This window comes from Paroedura picta, chromosome 11 (assembly GCF_049243985.1).
Source record: "Paroedura picta isolate Pp20150507F chromosome 11, Ppicta_v3.0, whole genome shotgun sequence".
NCBI lineage: Eukaryota > Metazoa > Chordata > Lepidosauria > Squamata > Gekkonidae > Paroedura > Paroedura picta.
The window spans coordinates 5,464,770-5,482,168 of record NC_135379.1 but is presented as its reverse complement, the minus strand read 5'-3'; the positions used below and the strand labels follow the sequence as shown (position 1 = coordinate 5,482,168).

The 17,399-nt window shown below is 44.4% G+C and overlaps 1 protein-coding gene across 6 annotated transcripts in view; it reads right to left on the bottom strand.

The window, feature by feature from the left end:
- Nucleotides 1–549: 549 nt before the first annotated feature.
- Nucleotides 550–17,399, bottom strand: part of GALNT11 (polypeptide N-acetylgalactosaminyltransferase 11) — a 24,981-nt gene continuing 8,131 nt past the window's right edge. For 3 of the 6 annotated variants that reach the window (XM_077302827.1, XM_077302829.1, XM_077302828.1), the window contains exons 3-12: nucleotides 14,469–14,592; nucleotides 13,830–13,996; nucleotides 12,628–12,753; nucleotides 10,396–10,645; nucleotides 9,739–9,856; nucleotides 9,270–9,422; nucleotides 8,478–8,696; nucleotides 5,568–5,672; nucleotides 2,428–2,565; nucleotides 550–1,229 (exon numbers count right to left, since the gene is read on the bottom strand). In XM_077302827.1, the coding sequence (XP_077158942.1) occupies nucleotides 1,098–1,229; nucleotides 2,428–2,565; nucleotides 5,568–5,672; nucleotides 8,478–8,696; nucleotides 9,270–9,422; nucleotides 9,739–9,856; nucleotides 10,396–10,645; nucleotides 12,628–12,753; nucleotides 13,830–13,996; nucleotides 14,469–14,592 (1,532 nt within the window). In that variant the 3' untranslated portion in view covers nucleotides 550–1,097. Of the gene's footprint in view, nucleotides 1,230–2,427; nucleotides 2,566–5,567; nucleotides 5,673–7,005; nucleotides 7,299–8,477; nucleotides 8,697–9,243; nucleotides 9,423–9,738; nucleotides 9,857–10,395; nucleotides 10,646–12,627; nucleotides 12,754–13,829; nucleotides 13,997–14,468; nucleotides 14,593–17,075; nucleotides 17,139–17,399 lie in introns of those variants that run through there. The other 3 variants (XM_077302830.1, XM_077302832.1, XM_077302833.1) reach the window with 3 other exon arrangements.

Genomic DNA, 17,399 nt, shown 5'->3' with positions numbered 1-17,399 from the left:
GTTTCATTTGACATATTGTCTGTATAGAGATTCATAATTAATTTCAGCTAGGCTCTGTGGTCATCACCGGAGACTTGCTACCTGTGCAACTGGGCTTGGCCTGACCTGCCCCTATGCAACTTGGCTAGACTTGCCAAGGAGAGGGAAGAATCCAAGATGAAAGGACAGGTAAAGGTCCCACCTATTGGGGGTGGGGGGAAACCTGGGGAAAAGAGAAAAGGATCAGAAAGGATCAGAAGAAGCAGTAGTAAGCGAAGGAAGGATGCCCATCCTTCAAGTCCTTGTGGGTCCCCTCCTGGTTCATTTCTAAATTCTAGCAATATTTAGAACAACACTGACATCCATTCATAAAGGTTTTCTCTGTAACATGCACAATTAGATTTCTATTGTATTGAGTCCTAAGGCAGAAGTGTATTTGCTTTGCAACTTGTACCTCATCAATGTTTTAGATCCATTTCTGCAAACAGAGGCGAAGGACAACAGACCATGACGCTACTAAATGAAACACCACATTTCGTCTAAAATGCCACATCCAGAGAGCACTGAAAATAAACGGTAAGAAGTTTATTTTAAATACTGCAAGACAAAACCCAGAATCTTTTCATTATGTAATATGTTAATTTTAAAACTAAATTAAATATATAAACGCTTTTAAGATAAAACATTATTGTTCCAGGTCAGCTAAAATAATTCAGCCTTTAAAATGGAAAATGAACACACGTAGTACCACGATGCTTGTGCAAGAACAGGCAGGACGGGGGTCACAGTCCGTTTCGGACAAGTAGAATAGTTCATTAGTTCAGTTCCCTGCTAATTAAATTACACAGTTTTAAACATGTCGCATTTTTCTGTATGCAAGGGAACTGCCAAGAATTAATTAGTTAATTGCACTTCTACTGGTGTAGAGAGATTGCAAGGGAGCTGCCGAATGCTTTTGTTTCATCCAAACATCTTAGCCCGCTGCTAGCTTTCCAAATTGCCATTAAAAATAGTTTCTTTAAAATATCCTCTGTTGGAAATAGCAGCTCTAGGAGTGAAGGCTTTCCAAAGGTTCAGTTCAAACAACTGCTAGCGAGAAAACACACTTCCGTGGAGGCTCAGCTTTCCAGACGCCACTGTTGCGCAAGAGAACCATCACAAATGGCCATGGTCACATATCCTTTGATACTTAGGGGGTCGATAACCTTCATGCACTGCCCAACGGACACCTGATAGAGTCGGTGGTTTTTCTAGAGAGAAAATATGATTAAAGAAAAGTTGAGATTAAAAAACGGCTTTAAAATTCTTAATGCTGTCTCAGAATCATAGAATCATAGAGTTGGAAGGGGCCATCCAGGCCATCTAGTCCAACCCCCTGCTCAACGCAGGATCAGCCCAAAGCATCCTAAAGCAGTTCTGCATTTAAAGTCTTACTGCAACTTGCACACAAAGCCCGTCTACTCAGAATTCTACTCAAATCTATTCAGTGGGGTTTACTCCCAGGGAAAAGCCCTTAGGATCGCACTGTCATTCATTCCCCCCACTTTCGGTCAGCTGCTGTTCTCCAACATGACTCCCACAGTCTCTCTAGAAAAGAGGCTCAGCTGGATGCTGTCTATATTGATGGCACCTCAGCCCCAAATCTTGGGATGGCTTTACTAACAGGGGAAGCAGGGGCTACACCTCAAAGGCAGTGGGATGGAACAGCAGTCACCTGCTACCACATCCCAGAAGTGACAGAACTGACTACTAGAAATGGTGTCACCCAACCCCAGTGCTGCTAGTTACTATGGAAGGACTCTGTAGGCTAATGGTATTTCAACTGAGGGCAGTTCCAGGAGAATTAAGGTAGCACGGCCCCTCTCCATCTCTTGGTACAGATACCATCATCCACTTAAAGCAACCAAGGTTCTTTGTTCCAAAACAAAGCTGGAAGCCTGAGATGAACAGATTTAGATTAAACCTATTTTGTCTTCTAAAATGGCCTTTAGCTTGCGAAAGGCCTGATTTTGCATGACTTTCCTTCCACTATTGCTCTAGCTGGTCCTTTTTTGCTACCCCCCAACTCATCAGAAACCCAAGGAGCTGATCTGGCTCTGGGGGTAGGCAATGATGTAGCTGCCGTATGACCAGGATCTGGGCCTCTGAAATATCCAGAAGATTCTCTGAATATTTATTGGGAACTTAATTTGTAGCAATAGCCCACATGAAAGCTTATATAACCCTTGGAATTCAGTATGTGAACTGTAAAAAGGAGTCTTTTACAGATCATTTTAAAGGAATCTCTACTGAAAACCAGCATAGTAAAATCCTCATTATTATTTCTCACTTACAGAGTTATGAGGACTTAAATTCCCATACCATTTCCTTATTTTCTTCCCCTGCACCCTGCCTTCCAGCTGACACCATTCTCTTCCCCTCCGGCCTCCCCGTTCACAAGACACTCACCCCCAGCACCCACTGCTGAGAGCCGCCTGATCCGTGGCATTTCATAAGGCGGGGTGGGTCCGAAGTGCGTGTCTCAGACACATCCAAGCACAGCAGATTGTTTAAGATCAGCTCGTGGTCCTCATTGTAAATCCAGACCTGGGAAGTGGAATAATGAACAAGTTTAGTGCTTTGTGCTTTAAGGTAGACTTGCTCAAGCACATTTGCTCGGTTCTATAGCAAGGCCTGGGCTTGGTCAGCACCTGCTGCCTCTTCTGCTCGACATGGATTTATGTCATCGATACAGAGAGATGTGCACTCATAAATGTCCTCACGCATGATCTACAATATAGTCTTAATCCCCACCACCACCACGGCACCCATGTGGCCACTGCACAAGTGCACAGGCCAGCCGTCGGAAGGTTTTTTAGTTAGCTTGCCAAGAGAGCATGAGCAGCCCCTCTCAAACGAAGCCTCTGGAGCCATTTTCCCGCCTAGAGCCACTCATGTCCTTAAGTCAGGATCGGAGGCCTGCAGAATTCCTTGCGGCAGTGCTGGCTGGGCTGGCACTCTCACACTTCCTCATAGGACTGAAGCCACCTGTGTGCAAAGGGTGCTCCTCAAGCAATTCCCTTCTGGTACAGATCCACATGCAGAAAGTCAGACAGGCCAGTATGGTGTGGGAATAAGTGTGCTGGACTCTGGACCGGTAGCCCTAATTGGATACTGCCATTTGGCCAGGAGCCTTATTGGCCTTGGGGCCAGTCAGGCTGTCTCACCCTAAAGTACCTCACAGGACTTCCCCCAAAGATAAAATGAAGGGAAACCATGTACTGGTGTGGTGGAGGGGGGATTTGTGAGACCGCCCCTTTCATGATGCAATCATCAAATAAACTTGTTTTTAGAATCAGCTTTATAGTTTCTTTTGGATTTGTGTTTAGAAATCTAGATCTAGCCTCTATTGAAATAAGATATAAAGAATAGGCTTGTATTTCATTTCAGGGAAACTGATCTCCATAGTTTGAGGTGAGTTGTTATTTCAGTAGAACTCCCAAGCATTGCCATAGGACTGGCAGCGGCTCCTTGGTCTGGCTCAGCCCAGCCCAGCGCTGCTGCCTTCAACCACTGACCCCCACAGGGCCCTTCTGCATGGTGAGCACGTTCTCCACATGCTGTCATCCTCTGTGGCTCACATACTTCAGTTTTGAAAGTCTGTTAGGTTGCTTCCTCCTCGTATCCACCCCTGAAGGTCCTGAGAGAGGGGGAAGAGGGTTGCAAGCAGAAATCTGGGGCAGGCAAACCAGTGGCCAGACCATTCCCCTCCACAAGTCAGGTGCTTTGATCCAACACACAATGGTGGCTTTTTTCCAAAGGAAATGTCAACTGTGAGTCACAGAGGGATGTCGCTCACTGTGTGTTCACACTCCTGACAGCCCCAACTGAACCAGGAGGTTAATTGTGTGTTAACTGTGATCAGGAAATGTGGTTTCTCCTCGCACTGGGAACATTGCCTTAACAGTGTATTCCTGGGCATCTCCTCAAGAGATAGTTGGAGACAAAAGTCCAATTTAAAAAAATTTCTACGTGGATATATAGCTTGGAGGAGGGGCTAATCTTAAAACTACCAGCAAAAAATATATACATTCCAAAGAACATCATCTCTGTACAGGAACAAGCCGGGAACTGAGCTATGCGGAGCCCCACCCCCTTCCCTTCCCATACCATGAAGGAAGGGAAAATAACTGGCAGAGGGGAAAATACCTTGTGCTTGGCTTTCGCTCCAGAACATTCCATGGCTGGCCTGTGCATGCACAGTTCCCATGTGGCTCTTCAGAGAAGCCACAGTCATAAAGTAGGGTCCCTGCGACAAACAGGACTGATGCACAAAGTGTGGACTGGCCTTCAAAGAACAGCAAATGCCTGTGAGAAGCTTGCAGCTGCACACTGAGCGTCTGCCAACCCAGGGAGTTAAATGCGAGGCCATTTCAGTCTTACATGCCGTGACTCAAAATGCAGGCTGCAGCTTTTACAGCCAGGGTTGGCTAAAGCCTGATGATCTCCTCTTACTGGGAAATCATTTTGTTCCTTGGAAGTCATGAGAGTTTAAAATTAACATCCATATTTAGAATATTTTTATTCCACGTTCACAGCTGCCAGGGTTAATCTTTTTAACTTTTGGCAAATAATAAAATACTCGCGTACTGCATACTTGTTCCAGGTTACCTAACATGGCTTTTCCATGGAATATCTGCTTGTAGGACAAGTAAATAAATCTGGGCTCTCCTCATACTCTCAATCTGCAGTTGTTTTAGGTACATAGATTCATGGACCACAACGCTTGGTGTGGAGACCCTAATCCTTTCTAATTTTTGTTTCATGAGAGAGAAGCATTACGCCAATGCAGTGAAAGGGAGAGCAAGGGCCCTCTGAAAACTCCCGGCCAACAGGACCCAACATGGCTCCAGACGCCTAGGATAGAGCAAATACAGATTCCTTGAGTATAATTCTATTCAGTTGCAGCTCCAACTTGGGAAACTTTATGGGACAACAGGATATTTATCTATTTGCTTAATGTTTTCCAGCTGTTTAACTAGCTGTGGCTGCCTCCAAACATACACCACTCTCCTGAAGACGCAGACATGGCGAAGATTGGGAAAATACCCAAACTGCTTTCTCTAAACTGATCCTGAACCAGAACCAAAAAGGGTAGCTAACACACACACACAAACGTCACTACTGAATGAATGTAGTACTCTGGGTTACTCCATGATCATTATTACAAAGTTGTTTTCGTCTTTCATTTCAACTGGCAGTTTTTACACTGGTCTTAATTAGTGCTATGCCTTGTTTGAGCTCCATCTTAAAGTAGCTTTCTAAAAAAAATCTCATAGATGTGAGCACTAAACTGGATGCCTCGTCGTGTGGCAGTGCTCACACAGCGATGGAGGACAAAGACCTGCAGAGGCCAGCTGATGGCACTCCTGGTAGAGTCTACTGCCACGTTTGCATAGGCTTTGTCCCCATCTTAAGTCGCCTGGCCCATGGAAGGGGCCATACAGGCCATCTAGTCCAACCCCCTGCCCAACGCAGGATCAGCCCAAAGCATCCTAAAGTAGGAGACAGCGCAAGTGGAAAGCAAGCCCTGGCCTCAAGCCACTTGCCTGATTCTGATCAGTGTAATCACACTCCTTGACCACCACAGGCCCTCCCTTCTGGCTTGGATGGCCTTGGGCAGCCAGACATTTCTTCGTCTGGAGGTGATATAGCTGCAAGGGAGGAAAAACACACACGTAAACAATGGAAAACATGAGCCACTTGTGTGACTGCACTCCGAGATCACAAGAGTCTGAGGTTAGACAGGGAATCCATTGGTGTCTGGCAGGAACACAATTTTTGCTGCGCTCAAAGCGTCCTCTTCTTGACTCCCCTTGTGTGCAGAACATGACCAAAAGCTTCCAGCTTGGTCAGGCTTCAATTTGCCAGGAACAAACTGAGGATTGTTTACTGCCCACAAACCTAGGAGGGTATGATGAGTTAGGTTTGCAGTCCTGGGTTGTGAGAAGCAGCCCAGTGCCAGTTGGTTCAGATGTCACGGTTGGGATCCCTTCAAAGCAGAGGGCTTTCAGCCCAGCTCAAGAAACAAGGGCAAGAGAGAGGCGAGGGCAGGAGTACAGTGAAGGCTGCATTTTTGTCTGACGCGGACATCCTCCCACTTAATCTAAAACTCTTGTGACATCTGAATGCAGCTGGAATGTTCAAATTTACATTGCATACAGTTGGAATAATGTTTTGTTTGCCCCAGAGTTCTGCTCTCAGGTTCGCCACAGGGAGCTCTGCACGGCGCCTTTGTTCTGTACAAACAGCAGAGGTCATTAAAGCACTCTGCAACAGCATTTCTTAAAATCCGTTTTTCATCCAGGACTCATGTTTCAGGTGTACCAACCTTCAGAAAGGGAAGTGCATGTAATTCATGCTGCAAAGGAGAAGTTACAATGAAGTGTGGCCATCTGGAGTTGCATCACAACTGCAGTACAGGCAGTGCTACTATTTCAGATGATAACCTGGGATAAGGTCCAAAGACAGCCAGCGTGGTGTCGTGGTTAAGAGCAATCACCTCTAAAATGGAGATCCGGGTTTGATTCTCCACTCCTCTCCTACATGCAGCCAGCTGGGTGACCTTGGGTGAGCCACAGTTCTCTTAGAGCTGTTCTCACAGAACAGTTCTCTCAGAACTCTCTCGGCTCCACCAACCTCACGGGAGAGGAAAGCAAGCCAATTGTGGGGCTTACTTTTCTTCTCTTCTGCTGTACCACAACAAACTGAAGAAGACCACTTCATAACAGGCAATTTTGGACTAGAAACAATACTGCTTTGACCTTCTAGTGGCTCTTGCCGAACCATTGCCTTGATTTTAATATTTTGAACACTGGTTAGTAACCATGCAAAATTGAATCTGTAACAGAACAGCTAGTATTGGCTAAAACAGGTGCATGTTTTCATGTTAGAATATCTTCAGATTTTGCTTTTCATTTTTTTAGTCCTAGAACCAGCAAGGCTATTTGGGTATTTATGGAGAAAATGCACAACGGAAGTCAGCTCTGGTTTGGAGAAAAGTAATGTTTAATCTCACCTTCAACAAACATGATTGTGGCCTTTTAGAAAACCCTAAGTAGGTATCATCCCAACGCAGTTAATACAACACAGTGTAAACAGAACAGTAAGTGAGAATTTGTACCAGCCCAGCCTTATTTCCCAACTTTTCCCATGTTTTGGAAGGCATGATAAACAATAATCAATCCAACTACAACAAGGTCAGTGTTGAGGTTCCTCAAGTGCTCTGTGACTGTACTACATGTAGAATTTTCGACTGCTTTCATCTTTTTGTTGGTTTACTGTGAGAGCAAAACATTTTATAAACAAATGTTAGTAAAGCAGCAGTCTGATGTAAAGTGAAGACTACCCACACTGGCGCGAGCCATGTACAGAACAATCCATTGCAGAGTTAGTCTGGTCTACACCCAATGAAATCAATAATTCTCACAGGATTGCCCTGGTAAGCCTCAGGTTCATCGTATCCAGTGGCACAAACACACATCTAAAAGCCATTTATTTCAGTGGGCGCTGTCCTGCCTTCTCTCTTCTACTGAAACAACTAAACTACTAGACCACCTCGACATGCATGGTATCCTCCCATTCCCCTATATTCCACCTTAAGCACTACTCGGCATCCTTAGTACATGACAGAACCAAAGGAAACTTCTTTACCCGATTCTCTCTAGCCCACTACGGTCTTGCTACATCTCCATTCTTACCCATTATTTAGAAAAACAGCAAGCAAGCAGACAAGTCAGTTCAGAGGGGTGAAGGCAAAGCAGCTCAACCTGGGTCCCAACAGGCATCTTATGCTAGACGCAGAGCCTTCAGGGCTTTGCAGCCATCCTATCCCACCCCACTGGTTCCTCTAGGGTCACCAGCACTCCATCTAATTCCTCCATTCACCTCTTCAGTCCAGCAGTCATTCCTCCTTTCAGCTCCACTCTACTCCACCCATTCTCCTTCACAGGTGCCCAGACTCTAGAGTAACGGTCCCCAACCTTTCTTTGGACAGGGACCGCCACCGGGGCGAGGGGAGAGCTGACGGCCCGGGTGCCGCACGGCAGCTGCACGCAAATGCGCACGCGCAGTTGCCCTGCACCCGCGTTTTCGCCACCAGGGGGCGCAAACGTGCATGCGCCGCCGGCGTGCCGGGCCTGCCTCTTCCCCGAGCTTCTCGCTGTGGGGGGGAGGCAGGCACGGCTGCCGGCAGCTTGGTACCGTGGCCTTTGCGGACCGGTACCGGGCCGCAGACCGGGGGATGATGACCCCTTTCAACAACTATGAGCAGAGACTTACAGGGTGCAATGACTGGTTTTCAAAGAAGTCATTTCTTAAAAGCTGCACTGTTGTAACTGCTGCAAGGTAATAAGATTATTTATTTTCATCCTTTCATTCTTACACGTTTTCTCAAGCTTCAGAACTACATTAAAAAAAGGACTGCTCTGGAAGGTGCACAGATTGCATAGCATACTTACCCGTCCTCGCTGGAGCGCTTTTGGTCGTTTCTGCCCACGATTCACAAAGACGGGCGGCTGCGGTTTGGCGTTCGGCCCAGAAATTTGCATCTCTGGGTAGATATTGTCTAAGTACCACTTAAACGACTTGCAGTTCAGTTTTCTCCTCAACTCCACCCGATCAGTAATATTGCCATAGTTCCTATTTCTTAGCTCTGGCCTTAGGGCAAAATATTGTTCCTGTGTTCAAGAGAGGAAGGGAGAGTTGCCTGGAACATTTACCAACACAAAGAGGAGGAAAATATAAATTAAAGGAAAGTAGTCGGTGCGTGCTAACCTGCATGCCTAGTCTGTAACCTAACTCTGAAGACACCCAAGGACCAATTGTAACATGCATTTTTCCAACCCATGACTATAGCCAGAATCAAAAGAACACTTACCTGGGAGTAAGCTCCGCTGAACAAAATGGAAGGTAAGTTTGTGCCTTGATTTAAGTACTGCTAGGTTTCACCTACGGAAAGTTTTGTTTTTTCCTTCCAACAACACGATTTGTACACTAAGTTCCTACCATCTGTCTCAAGACTAGATTCCTCCTCCAGAACATCTCTGCAAGACTCTGGGTTTTTCGCCAATTTGAAGCCTTGTCATGGGAACCAATGAAGAATTTAAAAACTGCTGCTTCTTTTGCTACAGAATTCTTCAAATTGGTCTCCAGACTCCAGTATCCCCCTGTGCTGCCATCCACCCAGACAGACCGCCTACCACCCCTCCAACCGTGGGTACTCACTACTATTATACTAGTGGTTTTCTTGCCTTGTAGTCATCCATCCACACATGCGCTAGCCGTAGGGAATTGTGTGCCATGGTGTCCCGCCCGCCTGGTGAGCCATAAGGACGGCGCTTACGGAAGATGTGCCCCACTCTGGAGCATGGGATAATGAGAAGTTTGCCCCCACACATCCAGATCTGCCCAGAAACAGAAGGGGAAGTAAAATAAGTATACATTTAGGAAAAAGGCTTGCTTAATTTATTCATTCTTTTCTAATAATGTCTATTTCTCAAAACTTTTGTTGTGAACAAACATCTATACCGTGCCCATCCTGCCTCTTCTACTTTACCCTAACAACAACCCTGTGAGGTAGATTAGCAACCAACTGGCCCCAAGGTCAGCAAGTGAGTTTGAATCCAGTTTGCTACTCTTGTACTACAGCATGCAGGAAAATTGCTGCTCCAACAGAGCTCTATGAAAAAGGGAGCATCACCTGCATAAAAGCATACACACCCGAAATGATATTTCCAGGTTTTCACCCCCCCAGATGTCCATGCCACTATCATACTGTCCAAGTTCGTTGAAATATTCTCTGTTCATAGCAAACAAGCCTCCTGCCATTGTAGGGGACCTGCAAAAAAAAAAATCCTTTTAAAATTGTGTCACATCAACCAGGAGAAAAGGCAGGGGGAGAGAGCAAAAGGATGTAAGAAGATCACTTTAATGTCGGAGTGTTCAGAGCATGGACTCAGGCAACAGCCGGAAAGGGGAACACATATCCAAGTTGAACAAAATGAAACGGAACGAAGGGCTGGAGACAGCTGCTTTCTTCACTTTTGGTTGTGAATTTTCTTTTTCCTCTTCCAAACACCTCAGCGTTGTATCAGGAGACCTTCTGAATCATCTTATAGATGAAGGGAGCTTTGGCTCTTGAAAACTTATTCCCGGAAAATTGTATTGATAGGTAAGGTGCTATCTAACTCATCTATTTGGATCGCCCAGGCTAGCTCGATCTCATGAGGTCACAAAAGCTAAGCAGGGTTGTCCCTGGTCACTATTTGGAAGGGAGGCCACCTAGAAAGTGCAAGGTTTTTAAGAGGCAAGCAATGGCAAACCACCTCTGCATACGTGAGTCTGAGAAAACCTTTGCCCACTGAGGAAAAGTCTTACTTGATTGGCGATGTGGCTCCTTCGGGGCCTTCTAGCTCGGACAAAGGAACGAGATCCCATTTGAAGTGCAGACCCCAGTTGAACCCTCCTCGGACCACGGGGGAAGAGCTGTAGGTGAGCGTGTCTGCGCTGATGATGTCGATGACGGGGCAAACCACAGTGCTGCGGGATTCCCGGATGGGCGTCAGCAAAGGCTGCAGCCACAGCTCGTTCACTTCACAGTGGCTGTCCAGGAACACGAGCACCTTCCCTGAGAAGGCAGGAGCACATCGGGCTCAGAGGATGCGGATACAGCAGCAACTACAGCACAGTCAGAGTCCTGCAGTTCCACAAGGCAGGGTAAGCGATAAGAGTCATTCTTGAAGATACGGAAACTGCTTATCCCCTCCCTAATGAACTCCAACGTGGGATTGTCGACTGTCCAAATCAAATCTAAACATGGGACTTTTCCAGGGACATCTCACTTACATCTGTGGCGGCAGGAACAGGGAGAGATGGGAAGAAACCTGTCTGCTTCTGAGTTTGAGACACGTTAAGAGTGGGATGTTAAAAGAAAAAAAAAACCCTTCCTGTAAACATTTTAATCTGGCCATGATGGACATTTCCTGTGAAAAGCGGGGTTTACAAAATTCACTGAAACTACACTCATTCTGTGTCCCAAGACAAGACTTATCCAGCCATGTTTCATCATGAAATGTAGGTTGGTCCATTCAGACGGTTGTCATAATGGCCAGCAAAAACATGCATTGTGCTAACGCAATTTGCAAATACTTCCTCCCCTTGATTCACCAGAGAGGTTTGCTGCGGCTATTGTAATTAATTGGGTTAGCATATTACTTGATAATCTGTGTAATCAGCCTGTATTAAGCATTAGCATGCATCAGTGATAACATGATGTTAAGTCATGAAAGCTTGTATTGTAACTGGTAATGACAGTATAAGCTCTTCCTAATTAATGTGTGTTAATCACCTACATTGCGGTAATGTTATCTCATTGAATTCCTCGGCTTTGATGGAACCCATCAGCTTTGCAATGCATTGAAATGACAAGAGCGCTGTTTGGGTTCAGTGCTACAGTCCAAAAATATTCTTTGGAACACACTCAGTGATGAGAGAGAGAGAGAGAGAGGCACCTATACAGCAAGGTATTCCTGAATGGAATACTTTGGTTCTTCTAGAAGTAAGAGAATCTCAGCTTCTGTTTACAAATAATCAGAAAAGATGTTTGGCTCTTCTCTGCTATTTACAATGCTAGGGGTGTTCCTTTCAGTCCCTTCCCTCTCACAATTTCAGTTTCCAAATAGTCAAAGGATTAAACGAGAGCGCTTTATATTAGTTTGCCTGGTACAACCCGGCATATCGCACAGCAATCCAGAGGTGTGTGTTTTAACGAAGTTCTTTTTAAAAGTTTACATTTGTTTCTCTTAAACATTTATATTTGTGTCCTTAGATTGCAAGGGATGGATGGATGGATGGATGGATGGGGGGGGGAGCAAAGTTGCAGGGACACAGCCCCTGTCCCCCTGCCCAACAGCAACAGAAAAACCAAACACGTCTTTCTGTTTCTAGTACTGCAGGCTGCATACTCCGTGGAAGTTCTTTAAAAATGAGCAAGTAGACATCCTATTGCAGCTGTTAAATTGGCCTGATTCAAAAGGGGAGATGCTCATACAAACCACATGGCATTGCAGACAGCTACCCATGTGGGCCAGACGTGGAACAGCTGCGTTAGATGGATAAAACAGTCAGTGTTCTGAGAACTATGACAACGTAGTGCCTTTCATTGGCTCCAGTGTTTCCCGTCCTTAAAAGTTAATGTCTTACTGGGGAGGCCTGGGTTTCAACTCCCATCTGCTTTTCCAAGGCTCTCTCCAAATGAACTAAGAAGTAGGAAATGTCTGGAATTGACCTTCTTAAAGGCCTATTTTGTGTCTTGTAAAACGGGAAGTGATTCTACAATTCTCTAGCAATCCAGGGCCACAAGCAGTACCCGCTGACCCCCTTCAGGGTGGTGTGACTAATAAAAGTCTGCACTCAGCTGTCACTGGAGAAGTCCCATTCATCAAACACATAACTATCAGGGAAGAGGCAAAGACACTGAGACAATGGAAGCAAAAAATGTTACCCATCAGCTGTGCTACTGAAGTTACTACATTAAAATTATTCTGTTTTGGAAGCACCAAAGAAATAAAGAGACTAGTTAATTTTGAAGAGACAAGCAGAATCAATCACCTGTAGCATGGGAAGCACCGATCATTCGCCCTCGAATTAATCCTTCTCGTTTCCTATTTCTGACTAATTTTATGTTGCTGGGAAGGTTCTTGGATATATAAGCATCCAAGTCTCCTTTCAGATCATCTAGAAAAGAAAAAGAGGTCAGAATAACAAGTTTCTGATGCAATTTCTAATGACTCCTCTTTAAAGAGGCAGTAAGGTATTAACTGAGAGTTCACAGCCAACTGGTGTAACAACATCCATTCCAGTCAGCCTGCATCACAGAAACATGCTGGATGGCTGTGTGAATCAGAATTGCCATTTAAAGAATGATATTTTGACTAGCAGCACTCTAGGTACACTTGTTCTTGCCTGTTTTGTGCTATATCCTGTCAAATGTTTTCTAGCTGCTCAAGTAAAACAGAAAACCACACTATCCAAAAAGTCCATTAACATATTTCTAGAATTTGGATGGCCAAGTGGGGCCTCAAGGGCACCTAGCCCCCACTTCCCTGTAAATTGTGTCATCAGAGGCTAGACAGTCAAAATTTACTGCTGCCCAACTGGTTTTGTTTCCAACAATTCTCTTAAAATGCAACTGCATATACACACACATAGAAATCCAGCCATGAATCAACAAAGCATGACTTTCCCTGAGTTGGCAACCTGGGGATATGGGACTTTGGCAGGTATCATGCTTTGCCTTAGCCACAAAAGACACTGAACCAAGCATTATTTTTAGAATCATCCAGAGAACCTCGGAAGATAGGAAGACTCAGAAAGATATCTCTCAGGACACTTCTGTTGCATTGTTCTACAACAGAAGACTTTCAAAAGAAGATTCCAATCTAAAATTACATGATAAGAGGAAGTGATAGGCATAGAAGTTGGGGGAGAGGGGAGGAAAGAACGGTGGGAGGTATATCCCCTCTCCACAGATTTCTGGTGAATCCCCACTTGTATTTTAAGACCTGCATATTAAATGTAAATGTTGATACACAGTGTTCAGCTGCTAATTTTTGTTTCCTGTGAACTGCTATTTAATTAGCCTATTTCAATTTGCAGCCTGTGAAAATGTTTAAACCACAGGAAATGTTTTAAGGGTTCATTCTGAACAAACTCTCTGCCATTTAAATATTCCATATAAACATGAACCAGCCCAAACCTAACCGCTGGATCTCACGACAAAAAACGAATGTAAAACTGTAAGAGATTCTCACCTAATTCACTGTTGTCATCCACCAAGATAATTTCATGGAGAAGGTGTGAAGGAGTGCGGTCTAGGACACTGTGAACGGTCCGGAGCAAAGCAGAAAATGCCTCATTGTAGAAACAGATGACAACGCTCGCGTGGGGCAAATCGGGAGGGTAACTCTTTGCCATGCACCTGCAAAAAAGCACAGGTTATAATAACTCATTTACCAGCACTCTCCCCAGCTGCAATTGAGTGGAATGAAAATTTAGGTATTTGTATTTAGGGAGATTGCTCAACTGATCTGCATACCCAATGAATCAACTTGGTTATGTATTTTATATTATTATATGCTTCCTGTATTTAACTGCTATATATGATAAATACCAAAGCTACAGGAAGTTTTAAAGCAGAAGCTGCTCCTTTCCTGCTTATGATAAACAGAACATTTCAAAATACAAAAATCTAGATGTCCAGCAGCCACTAGAACCTAAAAACTGGGCCAGGCAGGTAGGTTGCTGAAAAGAGAAAAACATATTTTTCGAGTTCGATATAACCAAACTCAAAAAATACTGGGTAGATTTTTAAGGCTTTTTTCCCTGTATACCCCTAATCATAAGTCTTTTGAACCAATCATTCCTTTGATGGACAAAATGCAGAAACATACCTTGGATTTCTTGTGTCTGGCACGTCTCTGTGATATCCCAGCCGGTTACTGATGAGCATATTGAAGGCATGTTTTTGATAGCCCAAGTCCCTCACTTCCTGGTCTTGTTCATTAAAAATCATTCCTGTTAACAGAAAAAAGTAGTAAGATTAGTTCATGACGCACCAATTGCCAAAGTCTGATTTCTAAAACTGAAAGTTAAACTTCCTCAATATGGCTTCCATAGTACTTCTTTACATGACTAGGAAAAGATCAACATGGAGCAGCTACCAGTTACACAAGACTGCTCGAGTAGAAATGCATGCAATTACGGAAGCACTGCTGCTACAGGAGAAATACTTGAAATAGTACTCTACTGAAAAGGAATGGGGGTAAAGTGACTACTTGTCTGTAACTGATCTTCTTTGTGGGATCATGTGCGCAGCCCTAGAAATAGGCTCCATTCCTCAGTTTGAAACACTTTAGCTTTTAGGTTGCAAAATCTTTCTCCTTTCCAAGCCTATGCACAATGACACACATCCAAATGGGAGAAGATTAATGGTGGCTGACACTCAAAGGCTGAAGTGTTGTGAAAGACCTTTGTCCTTTTTGGGGAAGCAAAATAGCCGAACTGGACAGGACGTTTCCTGAAAGGAGCTTTCCTCTCCGGACAGAATTCCAGGGTCCTGCAAGGATTCAGCAAGTGAGAGGAACAGACTGTATAGTACAGATGAGGGCGTCAAGCACCACTTCTTTCAAATGCACTGCTTCCAGAATTCTCTCCCCTCCTCCAGATATATCCGACCTAAATCACACAGGTCAACTGTACGATTTGCCTTTATTCATTATGCATCAAAAAGACCACAGCCGGTTGGTCATAAATAGAAGCCAGCTGGAACTCTTGCCAGATACCAGAAGGCTGCAGCTAGCGTGTTTTACCATGGCACTGCAACTGGCAGTTGAATATTATCCATTAACATGAAGGCAAATGGAGGGGGGAGACCATTCTTAGCCCCTAGGATTTAGAAAGATTACTAAAGCTTAGAAGCAATGAATTTGGGATCATTAAGACCAAACTTCACGTGATGCTGGTTGGAACTCTGTAAGTGTTACATGGCCCTAAAGGCAGCTGAGGCAGGGTCCTCCATTATGGAGCTGGATCAGAAAATTGGAGAAGGGAGGGATTAATTATCTCCCCCCCCCCCCAGTTTCCCTTCAGGCTTCTTGAAGACAGAATAAGAGGAAAAAATACTGTTTGTTATTAACTTCGTAAGGACTTAACAGTCTTGAGTCTGAGAAAGGTGAACTATAAATGAAGAAAAAAAACCAGTAATCCAGCTCAGGGTCCCCACTGCTGACTGGGAAGAGAGGCACTACAGTTATCAGGGGGTGGGAGGAGCTGGAATGAACACCCTCTCTTCCGCAGCACTGCCTCCTTGATCCATATCCATATATCACCTTAAACGGAACAAATTACTATACATGTCATTCCAAGTTGAAGTTCAGCCTCAGATGAGGTCTGACCCTTATAGCTGCCTGTTTCCAGATCTTTATTATCTCTCCTGTCTTGTTTCCCCAAAAATCTTGCAACCACGAAGGACAAAAGCCTCAATGAAAGCAAAACAATTTCAGGATGCTAAAAAGTACCCATAAGCAAAAGACACACACATCTGGAACTGTAGGTGGTTCTCAGGTCAGACTGCTTAAGCTTCCCAATAGTGACATACAATGGGCTTCTTCATCTACCATAAAAGTCCCAGAAGGAATAGTAACTCAAAAATAAAAATCAATTTGTACCGTTTCCATATGCCACCAAGGCCCAGCCGACTTATGGCGACCCCATCAGGTTTTCAAGGCAAGAGATGTTCAGAGGTCTTTTTGTCAATGCCTCTGCATAGCAACTCTGGTCTCCCATGTAAATATTAACCAGGGCCAACCCTGCTTCTGAGATTGGGCTAGCCTGGCCTATCTAGGTCAGAATGTGTGTGTGTGCCTGTATGTGTGTGTTTTAACAAATTTCAAATCCTGTGGGAGAGACTTTGAAGGAACTGAGTATGTTTAGCCAAGAATAGAAAACTGGGGCATCAGGGGAGATGGTTACACTCTTCAAATACTTGAAGAAAGTAAACCTTTGCTGCTTGAAAGAACAAGAGTAGAACTAATAGGCTTAAATTCCAGGAGAGTAGATTACAGTTGAACAGCTTCCAAATAGTGAGAGTAGTTTCATAATGGAACCAATTACTTTGGGAGTTTGGGGTGTCCCTCACTGAAGGTATTTCAGTAAAGGTTGGACAGTCAGTTGTTGGGCATTCTCTTGCTCTGGATCTTCTACATTAGGCAAGAGTTTGGACTAGATAGTCTATAAGACCCTTTTTATGGTAATGACTGGGGAAGGCACTGGCAAACCACCCCATATTGAGTCTGCCATGAAAACGTTAGAGGGCGTCACCCCAAGGGTCAGACATGACCCAGTGCTTGCACAGGGGATACCTTTACCTTTACCTTTTTAAGACCCTTTTTAGCTGTACGAATCCAAAAATCTATTATTTAGGTCTTCAGTATGAAACGTGTACAGAGTAACACTACTATGCTGAATTTTCAATTCACAATGAAACAAAACAGGATTACCTGATCAGATGATGTTTGTTCTCACTTGACAACCAGCCCTAGTATACTTGGCACATCCCTAAGCTAGACAAGAGAAAAATCAGATCCAGTTCTAATCTTTTAATAAAACAGCAGGTCTAATTTAATGGCCTCTGCATTAGCAACATAGCCTAGCAAGTTAGAAATGAATGTTTGGCTCTTACTAATCCCAAGCAAGTTGCTGGGTTTCAAGAGATAAGGTTTCCTTATCCATTTCTAAAGTGGAGCTCCCATTTTCAGTCCACCTCAGTTCTAAAAAAGAACTCAAGGTGGGTTCTCATAGTGTATCAATGATAACTCAACCCA